Genomic DNA, 21,972 nt, shown 5'->3' with positions numbered 1-21,972 from the left:
TACCTATTGCAATTTATGAGTGCTTTTTTATTCCAATATCTTTATCGTCAGTTTTCCTGGTTCATCTACCAAGATCAGCTATGAGGGCCATCTCAGGCTACACTCTCGAAGAACCAGTGTCTCTTTAAAAAATTAAACTTTTGCGTGGCAGCACTCATACACTCTGTCCGTCTTTCAAGTTTTTTTTTCTTTTTTTTTTTGTAAAGGAGTAGGTCTAAACTAAGAGTAAAGAATAGGTGGTGAGGGACTGACAGCTCTCCTGCTGTTGCAAGAAGATTAGTCTAGAATAAAATACTATATTCATTAGCTTACCTCCACCAAAAGCGGGATAGATAGCCTGCCGTGGATTAACGTTTGATCGAAGAACCAGTGTCTCTTTGAAAAATTAGTAATTTATTACCCAAAATCAATTCTTTTTTTCGGCAATGCATAGCTCTTCAGCAATATTGATTTTTTTTTTTTTTTTGCTTATCGTTCAGGGATGGTCGTATTGAACCAACAATGGTTGAAAATATGAAAGATGGCTCATTCAAACAATTCAGTTTAAGAGCTCTTTAAGCAGTAATAGAGAAGGTACCGCCAATATATTGTATGGGTTCTATGTCTCCCAAAATGTTTCTAAGTCCAAAAATACTTGATTGAGGTATCGAATGGCGTAATATAAGACGTTAGGTCTCCAGTGACACATCTTCAGTAGATTGTGTGCTTCTTGTCAAACAAATTATTGTGTCGTCTAAAATGTATTAGTTAAAAGCAGACAGAAATCAACAACAAAAATTTCGCTGTTTCGCCTTAAAGTAAACCACAACACTTTCCGTAAATACGAGTTTGGTGCTGTTCCCTGTATCCTCCGCTCTTGGCGCTAAAGTTTAACTTGGGCTCTTCTTGAAGTTTATTGAGGTGCAATATAATAGCTAGTCATTGATTCCAATGCTTTATTAATTGCTTACTATGCTCTAACCCCTCCTTCCTGCGTACGTGACTTGTCGAAATACTAAAAGATGACCTTGAATTACAATTTTGTTAAGAGCACCAGGAGAAGACGACACCTCAGAATAGGAAAGAATGACTTCATAAAAGTAACAAAAACAAAGTCTCTTGAACAGCTACAGTTCTCGGATTCTGTTTTTGCGGACTGTAAGTTAGATTTGTGAAAATAATAAAAACCGGAAAGACGGACAGAGTGAATGAGTGCTGCCATGCTAAAGTCGAGATCTTTTAGATAATTATACAAAAGTACCGATCCAGCGAAAACATTTCTGGTCATAGAAATAGGGTAAATGATGACTTCTTGTGGTAGTCTAGAAGCATAAATCTTTGTGTTCTTTGACTGATAAGAAAATAAGAAAAATAAGAAAATAAGAAAGTATCTATGAATATAAGTGAAAACAAAGGGTGCAGAACAGATTGGACTTGACAAAGTCTGATCTTTCTAACTCACTTTCCTTAACTCATCGACTTTCTCCATTTTCGGATTTACAGCTTAAATCATAAATAATTTCTTAAACAATAGCCTACTGTCATTCCATTTACGAATTAAATAAATGAAAATACAAAGAAATGAGTATGGTATTTATATTAGTAAACTGATATGTATTTCATTAAAAACCCTATTTCTGCTGTTAGGTGATTCTGATACAGCCTACCAGAAAAACACCACAGTAATCATGATTTTAATTGATTTTCGTGCTATTTATATCGGCAAGCAGGTGTCGTATTCAACATTATGAATGAACTTTATTACCCGTAAAAGTAAAAAAAAAACACAAAGTACGGAGTATTATAAATAAACAAAAACAAAACGATAAACAGCGAGGAAAAAAATTCAAACTAACAAAAGACAACATGGACTAATTAACCAGTATCAATATGGAAAAAGGCTGCAGAGGGTCATAAACGTGAATAAAGTTGATAGTCTTTTTACATAAATCATCACTGGAAGACCGAATCCGAGAAGGCACATCTATTAAACCAAATCGAGCAATTATTTTTCTGTTTCGGTGCCATCTAGGAAGCCGGAGGTGGAATTTGCAATAACTGAAATAAGCTGTACGTAGAGTATGTCGATCTTTCTTACGATTAAATAAAAAAAACAAGTTTTTTTAACTGAAAGTAAGGAGCGACATTAAAACTTAAAACGACCAGAAATTACTTCGTATATGAAAGAGGCTGCTTCCTCATCAACGCCTCGCTCTTTACGCTAAAGTTTGACTCTTTCTCTCAATTCTTCTTTTTAAAACAGAAAAAAACTTTAGCGTAAAGAGCGGGGCGTTGATGAGGAAGCAGCCTCTTTCATATACGAAGTAATTTCTGGTCGTTTTAAGTTTTAATGTCGCTCCTTACTTTCAGTTAAAAAAACTTGTTTTTTTTATTTAATTTCTGGACGTTTTTGAATCAATGCATGTTTTGATTTTGGCTCTCCGCAGAGGAATAATTAAAACAAAATTTGCATTTTTTTTTTTTTTGGCTAAATGGCTTTCTCATAATTTTGATCGAATGATTTTGAGAAAAAAAGAGCGGGGGAGGAAGCCTAGTTGCCCTCCGGTTTTTTGGTTAATTAAAAAGGCAACTAGAATTTTTGATTTTTTACGAATATTTTTATTAGTAAAAGATTTACGTAACTTATAAATTAGCTTAAGTAAAGAACTTTTGTATTCTCATATTTTTATTACATATATGAGGGGGTTCTCCCCTTGTCAGATCCTCGCTCTTTACATTAAAGCTTAAATTTTGTCCCAATTCATTAAGAATGACCCCAGAATCACAAAAGCTGTAGAATAAATAGTTGAAATTACTAAAAATACTTTAGCGTAAAGAGCGAGGTATTAGGAGGAGGTGAGCCCCTCAAATAGGTAATAATTTCTGTTTGTTTTAAGTTTTAATGCTGCTCCTTACTTCCAGCTGAAAGAACTTTTTCATATTTATTTTTTCATTTTTTTTTAAATAATGCTAGTAAATCCTGCGCTCCCTTCATGGAGATTTTCTTCCGCCATGACAAACTATCGATGGAAAGTTCCCCTAGCATATGCCCCTCTTCTCAACCCCTCCCCCAACCAGAAAAATCCTCCTGAAAACGCCTGTACACTTCCCAATAACCATTACTATATGTAAGCACTGGTCAAAGTTTGTAACTTGTTGCCCCTCCCACGGGGACTGTGGGGGAGTAAGTCGTCCCCAAAGACATAGTTATAAGGTTTTTCGACTACGCTGAATAAAATGGCTATCTCAGAATTTTGATTTGTTGACTTTGGTAAAATAATTAGCTTGGGAGGGGGCCTAGGTGCCCTCCAATTTTTTTGGTCACTTAAAAAGGGCACTAGAACTTTTCATTTCCGTTAAAATGAGCCCTCTTGCAACATTCTAGGACAACTGGGTCGATACGATCACCCCTGGGAAAAAGAAAAAAAAAACAAATAAACACGCATCCGTGATCTGCCTTCTGGCAAAAAATACAAAATTCCACATTTTTGTAGATAGGAGCTTGAAACTTCTACAGTAGGGTTCTCTGATACGGTGAATCTGATGGTGTGATTTTCGTAAAGATTCTATGACTTCTAGGGGGCGTTTCCCCCTATTTTCTAAAATAACGCAAATTTTCTCAGGCTCGTAACTTTTGATGGGTAAGACTAAACTTGATGAAACTTATATATTTAAAATCAGCATTAAAATGCGATTCTTTTGATGTATGTATTGGCATCAAAATTCTATTTTTAGAGTTTTGGTTACTATTGAGCCGGGTCGCTCCTTACTACAGTTCGTTACCACGAACTGTTTGATCAAAAGGTATGTAACTGTTGCCAATTTAGCTTTCTTTCCCTCTCTTTGTAGTCTTGGTAAGTACGATGGCGCTGAATCTGCTTCTAAAAATCATGGAAAGGAAGGTCTTTCAATTGATTGGACTATGCTTAGCAAAGCAGTAGAAGCAGCCTCAAATGTGAGCAATCTGTCTCAAATTGCCTCAAGAGAAGAGACTAGCAGTCAACCGTCGTTGAGTCAACTAGCAGCCAAACTAGCAGTCAAACAGTAAGAAGCTATGCTAAACTTCTGTTAAACCTGAGTTCTTTGTACACGACCCATTTAAAATGCCAAAAACATTCTTTGTTGAGATTAGGATTGTTTTTTGGTCAATTGTCTTGTAATCCTATATATGGTATCATTTGATTAATTTGTCACATTTCTTTCTTTTCTCTTCGGAAGTCTGGGGAAAAAAAACGAAACGGAATTCTAGAGTTCTCCTGTATTTTGAATTTGTTCGTGTAATTCTTATCAAGATAGCCCCACTTTCCCGCTTTACTTTCTCCTTTATATAAAATTATACAAACAATTTTTTGATAAGTTAATATTTTTGTTTTAACAGAAGTAGTAATATTTCCACTTTCTCGTGAAAAATTTGGAGTTGCCCATTTATCGATTCTGTTTTAGGCAAATGGTTTTTCTGTGCCTAATTTCTTACAATCCTGTTATTCTTAAGTGCGCTTATCGTTTACTTTACTATAAGTGGCGCTGTAGCGTTGCCTCTGGAAGATGGTTGTGTGGGTCTATTATCTCGGCGGAGTGACTTACTTGTCTTTGTGTTTTGATGATCCTAGTGTTTTTCTCGTAAAATTACGGGTTTCCAAAATAAATGTAGTTGCAAAATGTATATTTCATTGATCTAACAACAACAAAAAAGAAAAAAAAACATCGACGATTTTGTTCTACGGACGACAGTCCTGACAGGTCCTCCTACCCTTTCGGCTGACAGTCAATAGGTCTGGTGTTGTGCCTGTAATTCAAATCAGGCTCCGACATCAAGAAAATTATTAGATAACTTCTTGTCGTATCAGTAGTTATTCTACTAATTTTGTGCATAATATGTTTTTTAATTTATCTTATATAAACCTGTATAATAAATAATGAACTTGATAAAACGCCGAATAAAGTAAGTGCACAATGACAGAGTAAAAAAGAAAAAGAAAAAAGGAAACTAAAAAAAAAACTTCAAAGACAACAGCAATGAAAATATAAATTAAAAAAAAACATGTACTTGGAAGTCGTTTGTTCCTTCTGCTAGTTCTATATATATATATATATAAATATATATATATATATATATATATATATATATATATATATATATATATATATATATATATATATATATATATATATGGAGAAAGGCTCAGTGATGGATTTGTCTGGTGATGCGCTTGTTAAATTCGGACTCCTATGTCAAAAATAGCAGCAATGAGAAATAAAAATAAATAATAACAAATGTTTGGAAGTCGTTCCTTCTGCTAGTTAAACTTTTTTATTTATTTAACTTTGTATGGGAAAAGGCTCTGTGGTGGCTCTACCTTGGCTAGACTGTAGAGATGATATCTGACTATCTACGTCAATGTTAGTTTTGTTGTTCTTTTCTCGTGGTTTTAAAGTTGGCTCTAAATCACATTTTTGACTTTAGGTCTTATTTTTGATACATTGCCTTTTCTAGAGGAACCCAAAATCCACAGTAAGATATAACTCGTGTTAAACAATATCAGAATGTATTTATAACTATTCTAGTATATGTTAAGTTATGTTTAATGGTTGAACTAGACTAAACCAGAAGCCAAGGATCCAAGCCAACTAGACTAAACCAGAAGCCAAGGAAGCTAAAGATAATTTCTTTGTAAAGCACCGATTCGTCTTTCTAAGCCCATTTATAAGCGGTCTTGTCACTGTAGGGGGTTTTGTAATAAAATGAATTAGTGCCTTTGTGGCCTTTCATAGTTAATCTTGATAATACTTGGCATCCATGTTATGATTAAATCGTATGTTTGGAAGTTTCAGAGGTGTTTATAGTTGTGATGGTAATTGCTTTTCTTCTCTTCGTTGGAGCAATTGTAATGTTTGAACTTAATTATCGTGTGGATTCTTTTTAGGTTTGATGGAAACAAAAAGGAAACGATATCTGACGGTAATCGTGTGGTTACAAGTGATAAAGCGGCTGAATTACTTCAGACATGGGAATGTTTAATGAGTGGCGTTGAAATTCCTCTGGAGCAAAGCTCAGAAATCAGACCTGAACCGAAGTTAGAAAAGAAGGCAATAGAGGAGCCCTCGTTGTCTAGAAGTAGTAGGATTCGGAATACTCCCAAAAATCGGTCACCATCTCCAGGAAGAAGAAGAAAAAGGTCGAGTAATAGAATGTCTTCTCAAGAAGATGCTGACTGTCGTAGTGTAAGGTTAGAAAAATCTAAAAGCAGAAGGCACCGATCTCCTAGTTACAATACCGATTTAGTTGGGAGTTCTCGAAAGGACTTCCGTTATCGTTCGATAGAAGGTTCTATAATAAGAGAGTCTATACATAAGAGAGTAGCACATTCGCCCATAAGGAGTCTTAGCAATGGTAAACGCAGTCGAAGTCCAGAAAGATTTTTTGATAGAAAATTCAATGAAAGGCATATAAGCCTAATGACAGATGGTATCGATTCAGTGTCTTCTCGATTGGGTGTTCAAAGTACCAACTACAGAAAAACAAGAAGAAGTACATCATTAGAAACTTCGAGAAGAGGCTCAACCGATATTCGAAAACATTCTCCAAATTGGCTAGGGTCACTGAATGAATACGATGAAAGTAGAAGAAAGAGGCGTCATGAATCGTTAGAAAGACGTCATTTACGATCAGGAAGTCGTCATCGATCCCCCAGAAGAAATTCTAGGCGCTCTAAAAGTCGTACAAACGTTGTTAGGTCTTTTAGTCCTCCTTCTATTGATGAAAATTACCCAAGGAGCCCGTTAAGAAAAATCTGGAATCAGTCACCTTCGAATGCCGTATTTCAAATGAGGAGTAGATCAGTAACTCCTGTTAAAATCGTTCATGAAGATGAATTAGAAGCAACAATAAAGTCTAGAATGCGAAGTCAATCTCCTCTGTTTTCACGTCTAGGAAGAGACCGCTCTTCTCCTTTAAGAATGGCCGAACCTAGGCAGATCACTGACCATGATCTCAGATGGCGGCTCAAATCTCGTGAGAATCGTGATTACTCGCCAATTTCGGATGCAGATCACTCTCCCGCACGCTCTCTCCCTGTTCAAGAAGATCTTCGCCATGTTCTGTTACGGCGTTGGTCTCCTGGACCCGAAGCAGTCCCTGTTAGAATAGAAAAGTTGTCTAGATCTAGAACTCGATCTAATTCTCCTGATGTGGCTTGCCGAAAGTATTTACCATTTGTCCCATCCCCACCACCTGGGTGGCTACCCCGTCCCGTCCCTAGAAATTTAAACGGAAGTCCAGGAAGACAGCGTCGACCATGGTCACCTGTTCCAGTTACAGCAGAACTTTCTTCCAGCGTTGAAAAAGATGCTCCTGGTCTTCTTTTTGAAGCAAAAGAAGGACGGGGATCTCCTTTGTACAGTTCATTAGAAGGTGTGGCCCACAGATCGACAGAGACTCGAAACCGTAGATCAAGGAATAAAAAAAGAGGAAGAAGAGTAGCTAGTTCAAGTGAAGAGTAAGTTTAATTTATACGTATTTAATCTTTCGGATTTGTCACTACCGTTGTCCCTCTGTTCCGAGTACCGAGGATTATAAAAAATGAAACCTGATTGTTGGAACTAGCTAAAAATAATGTAGACTTCTTAAAAAACAATCAAAACTTCTATTTGTAATGAAAAAGACCTCTACTTTGCAGTTTTTGGTAGTAGTAGTAGGTAGACCCCGGTGCCGTGTTGGTTATCTTTTCGGTAGCTAATAGCTGATTTTTAGAAAAAAGGATGGAGCACCAAAGGTTTTTCTCCTACGGAACTTCACTGGCTGACGCCAAGTTTTCTTATTTGGAAGGAGTTCCAAATCTGTTCAAAACACCCCGAGTGACGTCTCTCTCGAATGTGAATGAACAGACGAGTCTGTTAAAGCCTTTTAGAACTCTGAGGATACGTACTACATAATGAGACATGTAAATTCGAGGAAAACGCGATACAAGCAACACTCAAAATTCTGTAGGATCAAGGGTAATAATTTTTGAGATCCTTTTAAGTTTGGACAGAAAAAACGAAATTATTCTGAATACGAGACAAGAACGCAATAGTTAAGGCCACAGAAGAAACTTATTCTCGGTGAAGCCACAGAAGAAACTTATACAATATTTCAATCCGATTTGGATACCAGTTCCAAGATCCGGTAGAGAAGATCCAAAACTCAATAGAATAGTCTACAAATTCTGCAAAAGAAGTCTCGTGGTGACATGTCTAGTTTTAAATATAGTTAAAGCCGAATCAAAATTAAAAATTAAAGTCGTCCCGGAAATTGGGGAAAAAAAATCTGAGGAATTATTTGAATCTCGTACAAGATTTTAATCTTATTCCTCTTTTCTTTCCAAAATTCAAACGAATTTTCTGGAACGGATATAGTAAAATGCGAAATTTGTTAACTTTGCATTTTTGTAGTTTCGCCAAATCGACCCGATTTAAATTAAGAAATTAAAATCATTTTCTAACATAAAATAAGTTATTTGCTTACCGAATTTTCTGCTTTTGCATTGGTTTGACCTTTACTTTTGTTTTGTTTTTCTCATCTTTTTTGTTTACCGACGTTCAGTAGTGAGTAATAAAATAAGTAAAATATGGCCTTTGGTTGCAAGAGTTCCAGAACATACTTTGAACTCACGGTTTCTCAGAAATATTTTTAACTTAGAATCTGAGCTAAAGTTTTCATCTGCGTTTAAAACAAAAATAGCGATTGAAGGTGTTATACTCCCCCCCTCTCAGTTTTCATTATGCGAAGTTCGAAACAAATCAAAACTGTTGTGGCTTTTAAATACTATCATACATCCAAGCAGTTCATATCTTTTGTTGAAACATGACAGTACGAGGTCGTTTTATGAAGAGAGGAAAATTTTACAGAAAATAATACTTTGTAACCCTCTAAATTACAAGTATTTTTGCCGCTTCGTGGCATACTGAATCACTTGAAAGACGGAAACTGGTAACCCTTAATCCCAAGTTTAAGATAAAAAACGAAAATTTTTTCTATGAGATGCACTGGAAACGAGAGCACAGGAATGGAACGACCGAGGGAATGACAAACTACGGCTCATGAAATAAGATAAATGTTAACAGTGAATAATCTTAATAGCTGTATAAAAAGCCAAATAAGATATGTAAAGGGCAAAATTTTTATTGCTGTGACCCAATTCAAATAAATTATTAAATTATGGTGCAAGAAATCAAGAAAAATACCTCTTTAAGTAGATCTAGCGAAATTTCTGGGCCCACCTCTCTTAAATACTCCACTGCCTCCTCTGTTTGTAAGCTCTTATTCCCATTTTATGGTTAGAAATCAATATCGATACAAGTTTGTAAAGTTACCTCGGACGCTAGCTTACTTAGCACACCGAAATCAACAGATCACTGGAAAACTTAAGGCTAAATTTAGACAGACCGGCAGCTTGCCACCGTGTCGATGGCACTGGTGGCACGCTAGTGCGCCGCCAAAAATTTTCTGTACGCCAGTGTGTTTTTCATTGGTGGTGCGCCAGCGGTAAATGGGTGTGGTATCGGGGTCTAGTAGTAGGGGCCAGTTTGAAAAAAAGAAAGGGAAATGAAAAAGCAGCGAAAATAAACTAATACCATGGCACCAAACAGCTTTAGAAGCTGTAGCCTTCCTTTGAACGTCTAGTTGTCTTCGGGAATCATCAAATTGTTAACATTTGAATTTCTATGGACGAAAAGCCTTGTCAGGTGTCGCTAATTACTTTTGCTAGTACTTGTATGATGTACGCCCTACCTAATGTTCTTCTAATATTTTTCTCTGACACTCAATCCTAATGAAATATCAAACAGTTCGTGGTAACGAATTGTAGTAAGGAGCGACCCGGCTCAATAGTAACTGAAACTCTAAAAAATGGAATTTCGATACCAATAGTTACATAAAAAAATTGCATTTTAATACTACTACTACTACTACTAATAACTCACTGCAGCACCAAGCCGCCTGAGGCCAACACAGCTACGCACGCTCCTCCTCCAACCTAATCTATTTAAAGCCTCCCTCTTTACACCCTCCCAGGAAGTTCCCATTTCCTTTAAATCCTTATTTATGACATCCTCCCAACCCAGACAAGGACGACCTGCTTTCCGTGTAGCCCCAGACGGTTGGCCAAAAAGGACAATCTTCGGTAATCTGTCATCCTTCATCCGTAGAACGTGGCCTAGCCATCTCAACCTTTCTTTCATTATAGCCCCAGAAAGCGGGATTGAACCACACTTTTCGTACAACCTACTGTTTGAAATACGGTCAGTCAGCCGGGTACCCAGAACAATCCGTAGGCAATTTCTCTGGAAAACATCTAGTAAATTTTCATCTGCTTTTCGGAGTGTCCATGCTTCAGAGCCATATTTGACCACTGTCATCACTGTAGCTTCCAATATTCTAATCTTGGTTTGTAGGCTTATCTTTCTATTCTTCCAAACTTTTTTTAACTGTGAAAAAACACCCTGAGCTTTAGCTATTCTACTTTTAACATCTTCACTGCTCCCACCATCTTTACTAATAATGCTACCAAGGTAACTGAAGCTCCCAACCTGATCAATCTTTTCGTTACCTAAGGTCACCTGTTCATCTTCACTTATTCCTAACCTTAGTGACTTAGTCTTCTTAACATTAATTTTCAAGCCTATTTTAGCACCCTGAACTCGTAAAACCTCTAAAAATTCATTCATTTTGCTCACACTTTCATCTAATATGCTTAAATCATCAGCATAATCTAAGTCCAGGAGCGTTCTTCCTCCCCATTTGATTCCATGGTCTCCAATTGCCTTTCCTGTGCTCCTTAAGACGAAGTCCATCAAAATGATCCATATAAAGGGGGATAGAACACAACCCTGCTTAACTCCTGATTTAATACAAAACCAGTTGCTAACCTCATTTCCTACCTTAACCGCAGCAGTATTATTCTCGTACATAGCGCAAATCACTTTAATGTATTTTTCTGGTATACCATATAACGATAAGACCTTTGTTAACGCTGTTCTATCAACAGAAACGAAAGCTTGCTCATAATCGATAAAACTAAGGACCAAAGGTGTTTGACAACGAAGGGACTTCTCAATTATTAACCTAAGAGTGAAAACATGGTCGACACATCCTCTACCTTTTCTAAAACCGCATTGTTCTTCCCTTAAAACTTTATCTACAGCATGTCTCAGTCTAAAAAGTATCATATTACTCAGTAATTTGCTACCTACAGAGACCAGACTAATGCCTCGATAATTCCGACATTCACTCTTGTCACCTTTCTTATACAGTGGTTTAATTAAGGTTTTCCTAAAATCATTGGGTACTTCCCCTTTTTCAAAAATCATGTTCATAATCTTCAGTAGCTTATTCCTAACCTCAGAGCCACCATATTTAAGGAACTCATTAATCATACTATCAGCACCTGGGGCCTTATTATTTTTTAATCCTTCTAGTACTGTCGCTAATTCTTCCTCACTAAACAAATCTTCCTTCACATCCAAGGTATCACAAACTTTTTCGTTTTCATCTATATCTTTTCCTGCAACTGTATCTCGGTTTAGCACATTCTCAAAATGTTCCACCCATCTTTCTTTAACTTTTTCCTTATCACTAATTGTGACCCCATTTCTATCTTTAACTGGGACTAGTCCGGATCGGCTACTCCCTTTCAATTTATTAACATGCCAGTATAATATTTTACTATTATGCCGTCTAGCCGCATCTTCCAGATCCTCAGCAATTTTATCCATCGCCTCCATTTCACATCTCCTTAGTTCATATTTTAATGCTTTCTCCACTTTCTTTACATTCCTTTTGTTTTCATACGACCTATCGCTCAGATAATTCTTATACAAACCCTTTCTACTCTCTATTAAACCTAAAGCTTTTTCACTAATATTCCTAGTTGCTGTCTTAGCACTCTTCCCTAGGACACCATCAGCAACTTCACAAATTGTTTTTCTGAAATTATTCCATCCATCTTCCACATTGTCAAATTTTAAACCCTCAAGTTTAGTACTCAACTGTTCCTGGAATTTTTTTTCTCAAATTTTCATCCTGAAGTCTACCAACATCATAACTTCCCGAGAGGGAGTTACTCTTCCGAAATTTCAGCTTTAAATTAACCTTAGACACTACTAGATGGTGATCTTTACTTTTAACATCAATAACGGCACTCCTATACACCCTAGTATCTTGTATTGATCCTGCTAGTCTTCTGTTTACAATAACATAATCAATAAGGTTTGCTGTCTTACCATCACGTGAATACCATGTCAACTTATGGGCCATTTTGTGACCAAACACCGTATTGGTTATAACTAGGTTGTTATACCTACAAAATTGCAAAAGCCTATGGCCATTACTGTTTTCTTTTCCTACACCAAAATTACCTAGGCTAGGATACCATCTATCCCTATTTCTACCAACCTGGGCATTAAAATCTCCTAGCAAAAACACCATATTTCTACCTGGTACCCTGTCTATTTGCTCCTGTAACTGTAAGTAAAATTCATCTGAGTCACTAGTATCTCCATCAGTTGGTTCAATGGGGGCATATACTACTATAACTGATACCCTAAACTTTTTAGTCATAAAATGAGCAATTAGTGTTCTATTATTAATACCTTCCCAGCCTAAACAAGACTTAGCAGCTTCCTTATTCATCATGAGCCCTACTCCCTGTCTATGTACCCCATCCTTCCTTCCTGAGTAAACAAATTCTATGTCACCTAATTTCATGCTTCCTACCCCTGGGATATGAGTTTCTGAAACTCCTAATAAATCCAGTTCAAACCGTCTGAATTCGTCAGTCAAAATATCGATGCGATAGTCATTTTTTAACGTCGTAACATTCCAAGTTCCAATTTTCATGTTCTTTAAATCTTTGAAATTATTTTGGCCTCAAGAAAAGCAGTGATCCCGGATACCAGTGCAGGATGGGGACCAACATATCTTCTCAAGTCTACACCGAAGCGCTTAAGCCGGCTTAGAACCGGACAGCAAGAAGTCCCTGGGACCTCCAGTAAGTTGGAGGCTTTGTGCAATCCTGGGCCCATCTTGGTCACAACATGGTTTTCAGCACTTGGCGATGCTCTTCTATCAACAAGAGTCGAAATCCTGCACAGACAGTCCCAAGCCTATTACCTCCGACTCATTATATATTCATGCCTACAAATATTATGCTACTACGGGGAGGCAGCCCATAGTAGATAAATTAGCTAGGAAGAGGTTTTTCAGCCCGAAAACGCCCATCAAAACAAACCAAGCCCAGAAAATTATCCAATAATCAGAATCCCGTACGAGTGCTGTGTTGTTTACTAGGCTATAATTTCCTCGAGGGGCGCCACTCCTCAAGTGGGAAAAATTGACCGCAAGTTTCCCAGTCTTGCAGGTACCCCGAAAGGGTCGAGGCAGCCCTTTACAGAGGCCGTTGTCCATAAATCTGGATCTTACGCCCTGCCGCAGTTGTCCTCCTATAGAGGATCCTCCCACGATGGTGTTCTGCTTCACCATGCAATTTAACCCATTACTGGGATGCATTTTAATGCTGATTTTAAATATATAACTTTCATCTAGATTGGTCTTACCTATCAAAAGTTACGAGCCTGAGAAAACTTGTCTCATTTTAGAAAATAGGGGAAAACATCCGCTAAAAGTCATACAATCTTAACGAAAATCACACCATCAGAGAACCTTATTGTAGAAGTTTCAAGCTCCTATCTACAAAAATTTGGAATTTCGCAATTCCAAATTTTTGGAAGGCCCCCTCCCACGCTCATTTTTCCCCAAAGTCATCGGATCAAAATTCTGAGATAGTCATTTTATTCACCATAGTCGAAAAAGTTTGTTCTACTGAAAGTGAGGAGCAGCATTAAGACTTAAAACGAGCAGAAATTTTTGCGCATATGAGGGATTTACCTCCTCGTAATACCTCGCTCTTTACGCTAAAGTATTTTTAGTAATTTCAACTATTTATTCTATGGCCTTTGTGATTCAAGGGTCATTTTTAAGGAATTGGGACAGAATTTAAGCTTTAGTGTAAAGAGCGAGGTATAGACGAGGGGTGAACTCCCTCATATACGCAATAAAAACATACGAATATAGAAGTTCGTTACGTAAGTTAATTTCGTAAATTACGTCTATTTTTTACTAATGAAAATGTTCGTAAAAAAAATTAAAAGTTTTAAATTAAAAAGTAAAAATTAAAATTAATAAAATTGGAGGGCAACTAGGCTTCCTCTCTCTCTCTCTCTCCTTTTTCTCAAAATCTTCCGATTAAAACTATGAGAAAGACCTAAATTACGTCTATTTTTTACTGATGAAAATGTTTGAAAAAAAGTTAAAAGTTTTAAATTAAAAAGTAAAAATTAAGATTAAAAAAAAATGGAGGGCAACTAGGCATCCTCCCCCTTTCTCTCCTTTTTTCTCAAAATCTTCCGATTAAAACTATGAGAAAGCCATTTAGCAAAAAAAAAAAAATTAATATGCAAATTTCGTTTTAATTATTTATGTGCGGAGAGCCAAGATCAAAACATGCATTAATTAAAAAACGTCCAGAAATTAAATAAAAAAACAAGTTTTTTTAAATGAAAGTAAGGAGCGACATTAAAACTTAAAACGAACAGAAATTACTCCGTATATGAAAGGGGCTTTTCCTCCTCAACGCCTCGCTCTTTATGCTAAAGTTTTTTACTCTTTTAAGAAGTAGTGTTAAGAGAAAGAGTCAAACTTTAGCGAAAAGAGTGGGGCGTTGAGGAGGAAAAGCCCCTTTCATATACGGAGTAATTTCTGTTCGTTTTAAGTTTTAATGTCGCTCCTTACTTTCATTTAAAAAAACTTGTTTGTTTTTTTTATTTACTACCAAAGTAAGATACAAATATAACACTTTAGAAACAAATTTGGGCTATATATTTGCACATTAAGGAGGGGGTATAGTATAGTCGGTCTGCATGCCTAATGTGTTAGGCACGATTATTCTGCATATTAGGTTGTAAAATTTTTTTCTAACTTCATACTGTCCAAATACTTTACCCCCGTCCCCTTAATGTGCCAATATATTGCCCAAATAAATATTTTCCATCTGTTTGGTCACTTTTCTTTGTCTTGTCTCACGCTAAGCTGAAAGAAACTAACGAAGAAAAAAACGGTTTTTATAATTTGTCAATGAATGAACAACTTGAGTGGTAGGGCCTTTATCATACAAGTACCGTTTTGCTTAATTGTTTTCACAGTTCAGTCTGGCAACCCTGATGGAATTGTGATGCTGCTCTAAAACCTCCATAATTTTAAACAAACAACAACAAAATCTTGTAAAACTGCAATTTCTGGTTTCAATAAACCTAAGATGAAATGAAGGGGCAAAAAGTGTTTTTATTTTTATGTCTGGTGCACTTAAAACAGTGCCAATCTACTGTAGGTTGGTAGTAAAAGATTAAAAAAAATATTTATTGAGAGAGGGGCCTGAACATCGCTATTTATAAGGTATGTCATCAAACTCAGGTTTGTTTTTACATGTAGTACCTATATAGGTCGGCTTTGTCACCTAAAATTGGTCTATAAATATTTCCCAAAAAAATCTATAGACTCCTGCCAAACTTCCGCTAAACTACTCCTCATTAGTCAGGATTTAAAAATCATTTTTATTTAAATTATAGTCCATATTATCTGTTTCGAGGTCGCTAGCTGATGGTTTTGACTGGCTGATGGTTATGGAACGTCTAGCTGATGGTGAGCTGGACTGAATGGGTTAGCTTCATGCAGGAATAAATGGAATGAAGGGTTATATAACACCAAGACCTTCAGATGAAAAAAAAAACAACGATTTCTCGTTTTGAAAAAAGAGCAAACACATGGTAGAAGGAATAACACTTGAGAGGTTGCCCCAGCGTGAATAGAATTCAGTTCATGTTTAAAAGCAGATCTCTTTTTTATACATCCCTGTAAAGAGTAATTCAGTGTAAAGAGGGGGGAGTAAGGGTAAAGTAGCTCCACTGGGGGGGGGGGGTATGTAGTCTCTTTACGTATTAACTTTTGATGTTGCTTCTTAATTGAAAGAAATTACATTTTAATTTAATTAAGGCACATATCAAACTAGGTAACCCGTAACTGGATCTTAGTCTCTTAAATTGTCATTAACTAGGATATATCTGTAGCAATGTAGATTGTTGAGGTTGAGTATCCCTAAAGCAGAGGTATTCAACCTATTTGTTTCATAAGATCCTGAATTGCTTGTAAAACTACACTTTTGAATTACTTCACAGACATATTTGAAACACTGCTTACTTGTGCAATTGTTGTTTCTGTGTATTCATGATCAATCATTCAATAAATGAATATATAACTTCATGTAATCAGTATTCATGCACGCTTTCAGGCGATCATGTTTTGCCATAGTTACAAAAGAGGGAATCCAGTTAATGTTAAATGTTAATGAATATTGGCCTAAAACGGATTTTTCAATGATCTGTTTTGCTAACCAATCCATTGGTAGTTTATTGCGTATGAAAAAACTATCAGAAGGATTGAACACGTTTTGATTTTTTGTCTGTTCAAAAACCTAATGAATATAATTATTCTTTTTTTTAGCGAGGTTTCGCCATCGCGTCGTGCTAAGCTGTGGCTTGATGTTATTGAATCGACAAGCAAAATGCAGCCAGTCTCACAGTCCAGCTCTACGAATGTATGTACTGTGAATCCGCTATTTGCTGCACACCGGCCAATTCCTCCGCCTGGGGTGCGTCCAGTACTACCTAATTATTCTGTTTCACCTTCTGGCCCCAAACACTAAAATCAATCCGTTTGTAATTTTTTTTTTATCTATTTTGTTTTTGATTAGAGTCGTCCTTTAAGGTAGTTAAAAAATTAGCCGTGTTGTAAGGTAGCCCATTAAACTTGGCTGTTGAAGAAGAAATTAATTCTGTTTTGTTTAAATTGTTTTTGCTCTTCTTTCTTTGGATGTGTTGTTGTAAAAAATTTCATTACATTCTCAGTTGCTTGTTCCTTGTCTAATGGTTTCTTCGATATAGCTTGTTTTCAATCATTATGCTTTCTTTCTGTGAAGCCTTTTTAGTGTGTGTTGGTCACCAGGCACAACAAGTTGTGGGCGGGCTATATCACAAGACCCAAAAACGCATGGAATATATCACTGAAAAGAGAAAACTTCTATGAAATAGAGCAAAATGATGTTCGTGTCAACTTGGGTCTTCCCCTCTCCCTTGGACAACGTTTCACCCTTGGTTTCCCATCTGAAGACTTTTCGTTAATAATGTATGCAAAGCCTTTCGTTCTACGTTTATTATTTTTGGATATTTAGGTTGCACTGAGGAAATTCTGCGGCAGCTAGGCTTGGATTATTGTTCACGAGAAATCTTGTTGTGCATTTCATTTTTATTGACAACAAAATTTCAATTTAAGACTCAAATCCGACCAAAGCCTTTTTTGCAATTATTTAGATATTACCCAGAAGGCGCTTGAACGGTTCTGCACTTTACACGTTCAATTGGATATTCCCTAGAAATAAGTCTTAATCCCAAGTAGCAATAAAATATATTTTGCCAACTATTCGTAGAGGCTAATTTTCGGAGCTGGATTTAAAGCTTTGACGCTTCTAGGCCCAAGCGTTTTTGTGAAATATTCGGGAAACCCCTGAAAATTCCGGGATGGTGGAAGCACTGAACAGAACGAAACTGATGAGCCGAAAGTAATGAAAAAGAGAGGTCATACCGTAGTCTCAGCTACCGTTCTCGCGAGACATCTGGCAGTTTTTTCTGTGAATCACTTTTCTGTGGAATTGGTAGCTCGGAGGCGGAGTGCATCTGTCACTTTAACGGTAAACCGCTGCAGTCCAGTTTTGTTAAGAAAAAATCACTCAGTGATAATTATTGCGTCCCTAGGCCCGGATGTATTGGACCTATTAGTAAATCCTGGCCTGCCAATTTCAAAGTATCTCATTTTGCTCAGAGACCTTTTCTGAACTGGCATGGAATAATTCAGATACATATGGCAGAGGGTTTGATCCCAGTGTGTTGTACAATGTCGTTTTTGGGGCATTTTCGAGACAAGCGGCAGGACGAGTAAAATCCTTAACTGCCAATAATCTGTAGCCTATATCTAGTGGATCGTGATGGATTAGTCAGAAGATGGAAAATTATAGTATTTGGAGGCTTTTTTGAACCTGAACTAGCATGATATTTTACGGACAATTGTCTTTGAATTTAAGAATCGTAGTAAAGAAGTATCAAACTGGTTGTACAATACGGTTTGTTGTCTTTTTTCGAGTACTTAATTTGCATAAGACAAGGACTATCGTTGTAAAAATTACCGGATCGCCAAACAATAGTGTCTTACCAATAAAGAGCATAAGCCCGGTATTGAGCTGGCAAGTGAATGAAGTAAAAGTTTTATATCTTGGTAAAACCCCTGAATATCATCAGACTTAGTGGGAAGAATAGTTTCTAATCTTGCTTAAAAGAGTTTGAAGGAGAGCATTTAGTTTTACTATACATCTAAGATTGGAAAGTGTATTTATGGATATCACTTCGCTTCTGTCAGCATGCGTCGAGATTGAGTTTGTGAAACTTGTCGTTTTGTCGAAATAGGGAAGTAGCACTCACAATTGCCCGATCGGAGGCAAAGCTCTAGCTTTCTTTGTAGCATAGAGCCACAAGCCTTCAACATGTTATTTGTTGATTAATCTTATTTATTTTGTTTGTTCTTTTACGAGACCCACTTCACATGGGGGGGGGGGTGTAATGTAGAAACTTTTGAGGGCACCAATTCGATTGGAAATTAAAAGTTTTTGTTCTATTTTAAGTGTCAAAAGCGATTGGAGCCCTCCTCACTTGCTTCTTTTTACTCATTCTATTCCCACAGACCCTGGGGAAGGGATCGTGAATAAATCAAATTGTCAGTTATTTAAATATATGTTTTATAATGTAAAAGAGGGCTTGTGCAATGTCTCAGGAACGACTAAAACTATTGAAACTGAAACTTACAGGGATCATTATATGCATTATGTTTGTGTAAATTGTACCATCAACTCCTAAATAAAACGGTTTAAAATTTGTGGGTGTTTTTGGTTGTATTTATGCACTATTCTTTTATACGCTAAATTTAGTGCAATTCTCCGAAAAACGCCAGTTCGAACTGCTGCCGCCAATATTGGGAGTGAAAAGACCACACTCCTGCATACTTACTTGTACTTGTACTTGTTTCAGGACACAAGCTCTTCAGCTCTCCCTGGCGCTATGATCTGGCAGACGGTTGAGTGCCAAGCCGCTCGGTCGTGTGTGTGTGGTGCACATATTTCAAGCCACTGCTTGTCCCATCTTCGGCCGTGTCGTCGGAAACCACCAATCGGCTCTAGGTCCGCCTTGAGTGTGTTAAGCCAGGTCTTGACTTGTCCACCTCGCTTCTTCTTCCAGTGTGCGAGGGGTTTGCAGTATAGCACCTTTTTAGTGAGGGTGTCATCTGACCTCCGACAAACATGGCCAAACCAAGTTAGGCGGCGTTTTTTTATTAGGGCTTCAATGTCATGCTTCTGGTGGCATCGTCTACGAATTTCGACGTTGCTAATTCTGTCTCGGAGGGAGACACCGAGGATTTGTCTCAGGCAGGAGTGGTCGAATACTTTGAGAGCATGAACATCCGCTGCTTTCAGGGGCCATGTCTCGCATCCGTAAAGGAGTACGGAGCGGACGGTTGCTTCAAAGATCTGGATTTTTGTTTTTAGTAGGACGTCTCTTTGTCTCCACAGGTTCTTCCTAAGTTGAGCAAAGACTATCGATGCTGATGATATTCTGCTCTGGACTTCCGTACTGCAGCCACCGGAAATGTCAATGAGGGATCCCAGGTACTTGAGCTGGTCAACGACCTCTAAACGGGAGTTGTCGATAGAGATGCCCCTTGTGAGTACATCCTCAGAATTTGTCAGAATTTTGGTTTTATCCTTACTGATCTTCAGCCCAACCAAATCTGCAGTAGCAGCAACATTACACAGCATGGCTTGCGCATGATCTATATCGTTTTCTAGCAAGGCAATGTCATCCGCGTAGTCAAGGTCTTTGATGGAGAAGTCAGGGCTTACTTCAACGCCTCTGGCAGATTGCATGGCGCGCTTCATGATCCAATCGATAACAAAGTTGAAGAGGATGGGGGACAGGATGCAGCCCTGTCTCACCCCGAAATCGATGTCGAAGAGGGAGGACAGCTCTCCATCAGCTTGTATACAGGCACGAACGTGTTGGTAGTATGCCTGAATAAGGCGTATCAGCTTATCAGGGACGCCGTCCTCTTGCATCGCAGCCCATATGCCATCTCTAACGATCGAGTCAAAGGCCGTTATAAAATCTATGAAGACGGCTATAGTAATCTGATTGTGTTTCATGCGGTGTTCGAGAATTTGCCGGAGTGTAAAGAGCTGATCAATGCAGCCCATTCCTGGCCGAAAGCCCGCCTGGTTTGGGCGTGTGGTCGTGTTTCTGATTGAGCTGAAGCGGTTGAGTAAAATCATGGCAAATATTTTGGCAGCGATGCTTATGAGCGATATCCCCCGGTAATTCTTGCATTCAGCTTTATCCCCTTTTTTATACAGGGGGATGATAATTGAAACTTTCCAATCGTCTGGGAGAACCTCCTGTACCCAAATTTTCTTGAGCAGTTTTTCTAGGTTCTGTGCAAGAAGCCTGGGGCTTGCCTTGTAGATTTCTGCTGGTATGGCGTCAATTCCCGGCGCTTTATGATTCTTCAGCTTCTTTATTGCTGCCAGGATTTCCTCTTCGTCAGGGGGCTCTATTTTGACTCCTGCGTATTGGTTAATGAGCGTTGATGAAGGAGGTGGGGGAGGTTGGGTCACTTGAAGATTTGGAGCAGGTGGATTTGGATTACGATAATTAAGAGCTCCTGCATACATTACTATAAGACGGTGTTAGAGCCTTAGCGAATGAAGCCAATGCTCAGTAGTAGTAGTACTAGTACGATAATTAAGAGCTCGTCTAAAAACCTACTTTTTTGTGCACTAACATCCTTAGCCTATAATCGCCCGGCCATACATTGGCAAAAGAAAACCAACATTGATATTCCTCCCTCTCTCTGGGAGAGAGGGAGGCTGAAGCAATCAGCTCTGACAAAACTTCCCTAATCTATCTTGGGTTAAGAAATAATCATCCTTATAATTTAAGGAAAACACTCACTTTGAATTATTATACCATAGTTGACGAGAAACTTAGAAATATTTATATAATTCAATGTAAAGAAAGTTTCGATCAAAGAGAGAGATTAACAAATGAAAGGAGATAAGTAAGGCCACTGATTGGGGAAACCGTAAATAACCACTTTGATTTTAAATCATTCGATTCAGGTATGGCTTGGAAGACGCCTGGTCTGACTGAACAATATATATATATATATATATATATATATATATATATATATATATATATATATATATATATATATATATGTATAAAATTTATGATTCATGCTTGCAGAATGTTCAAACGAAAGTTTAATGCAATTAGCAAAATTAAAAGAGCTGAAATGAAGCCATGTAACAGAAAAGGAAAAAAGCGAATTTGCACGAAAGGGGAAAGGAAACGTGACACTATAACGGGTGTCATGTATGACATCCAACAGCTTGTGATTGGTTTCAATGGCAGCTCGTCTTTGGTCATTCTTCTAGATTTGTATATATTTAAGGAACAAATAAACCCAACCATTTTTTTTTTTTTTTTTTACAAGACGAGTGCATATTAAGCAATTTTGCATAATAGCACAGTCTGTATTACGTAGAATATGTAGCTTTTCTCGTCTTCTTGTTTTAAGTTTTATTCTTGTTTTAAGTGAGTAATTTTTTTCGTTTTATAAATGTTATGAATTCAGTCGACCTCATTTCTGAGCGCAGAATCCTTACTTAGAATGTATCTAGTAAAACAAAGCTTATCTTAATTGGATACGACATACGACTTTCTTAAAATGTTGATAACCTGAAAAGT

The 21,972-nt window shown here is 37.4% G+C and overlaps 1 protein-coding gene across 7 annotated transcripts in view; it reads left to right on the top strand.

Annotated features, from left to right (window-relative positions):
• Positions 1-21,972, top strand: part of LOC136029298 (serine/arginine repetitive matrix protein 2-like) — a 171,331-nt gene that overhangs the window by 96,917 nt on the left and 52,442 nt on the right. For 4 of the 7 annotated variants that reach the window (XR_010618011.1, XM_065707559.1, XM_065707558.1 and 1 more), the window contains 3 exons: positions 3,829-4,023; positions 5,904-7,475; positions 16,568-16,715. Coding sequence is in view for 6 of the 7 variants with exons in the window: in XM_065707559.1 (XP_065563631.1) it covers positions 3,829-4,023; positions 5,904-7,475; positions 16,568-16,715 (1,915 nt within the window). In the remaining variant the exon portion in view is untranslated. Of the gene's footprint in view, positions 1-3,828; positions 4,024-5,903; positions 7,476-16,567; positions 19,046-21,972 lie in introns of those variants that run through there. The other 3 variants (XM_065707563.1, XM_065707562.1, XM_065707561.1) reach the window with 2 other exon arrangements.

The sequence above is a fragment of the Artemia franciscana genome, chromosome 7 (assembly GCF_032884065.1).
Source record: "Artemia franciscana chromosome 7, ASM3288406v1, whole genome shotgun sequence".
NCBI classification, from domain to species: Eukaryota; Metazoa; Arthropoda; class Branchiopoda; order Anostraca; family Artemiidae; genus Artemia; species Artemia franciscana.
This window is presented reverse-complemented; position numbering and strand designations above follow the sequence as displayed.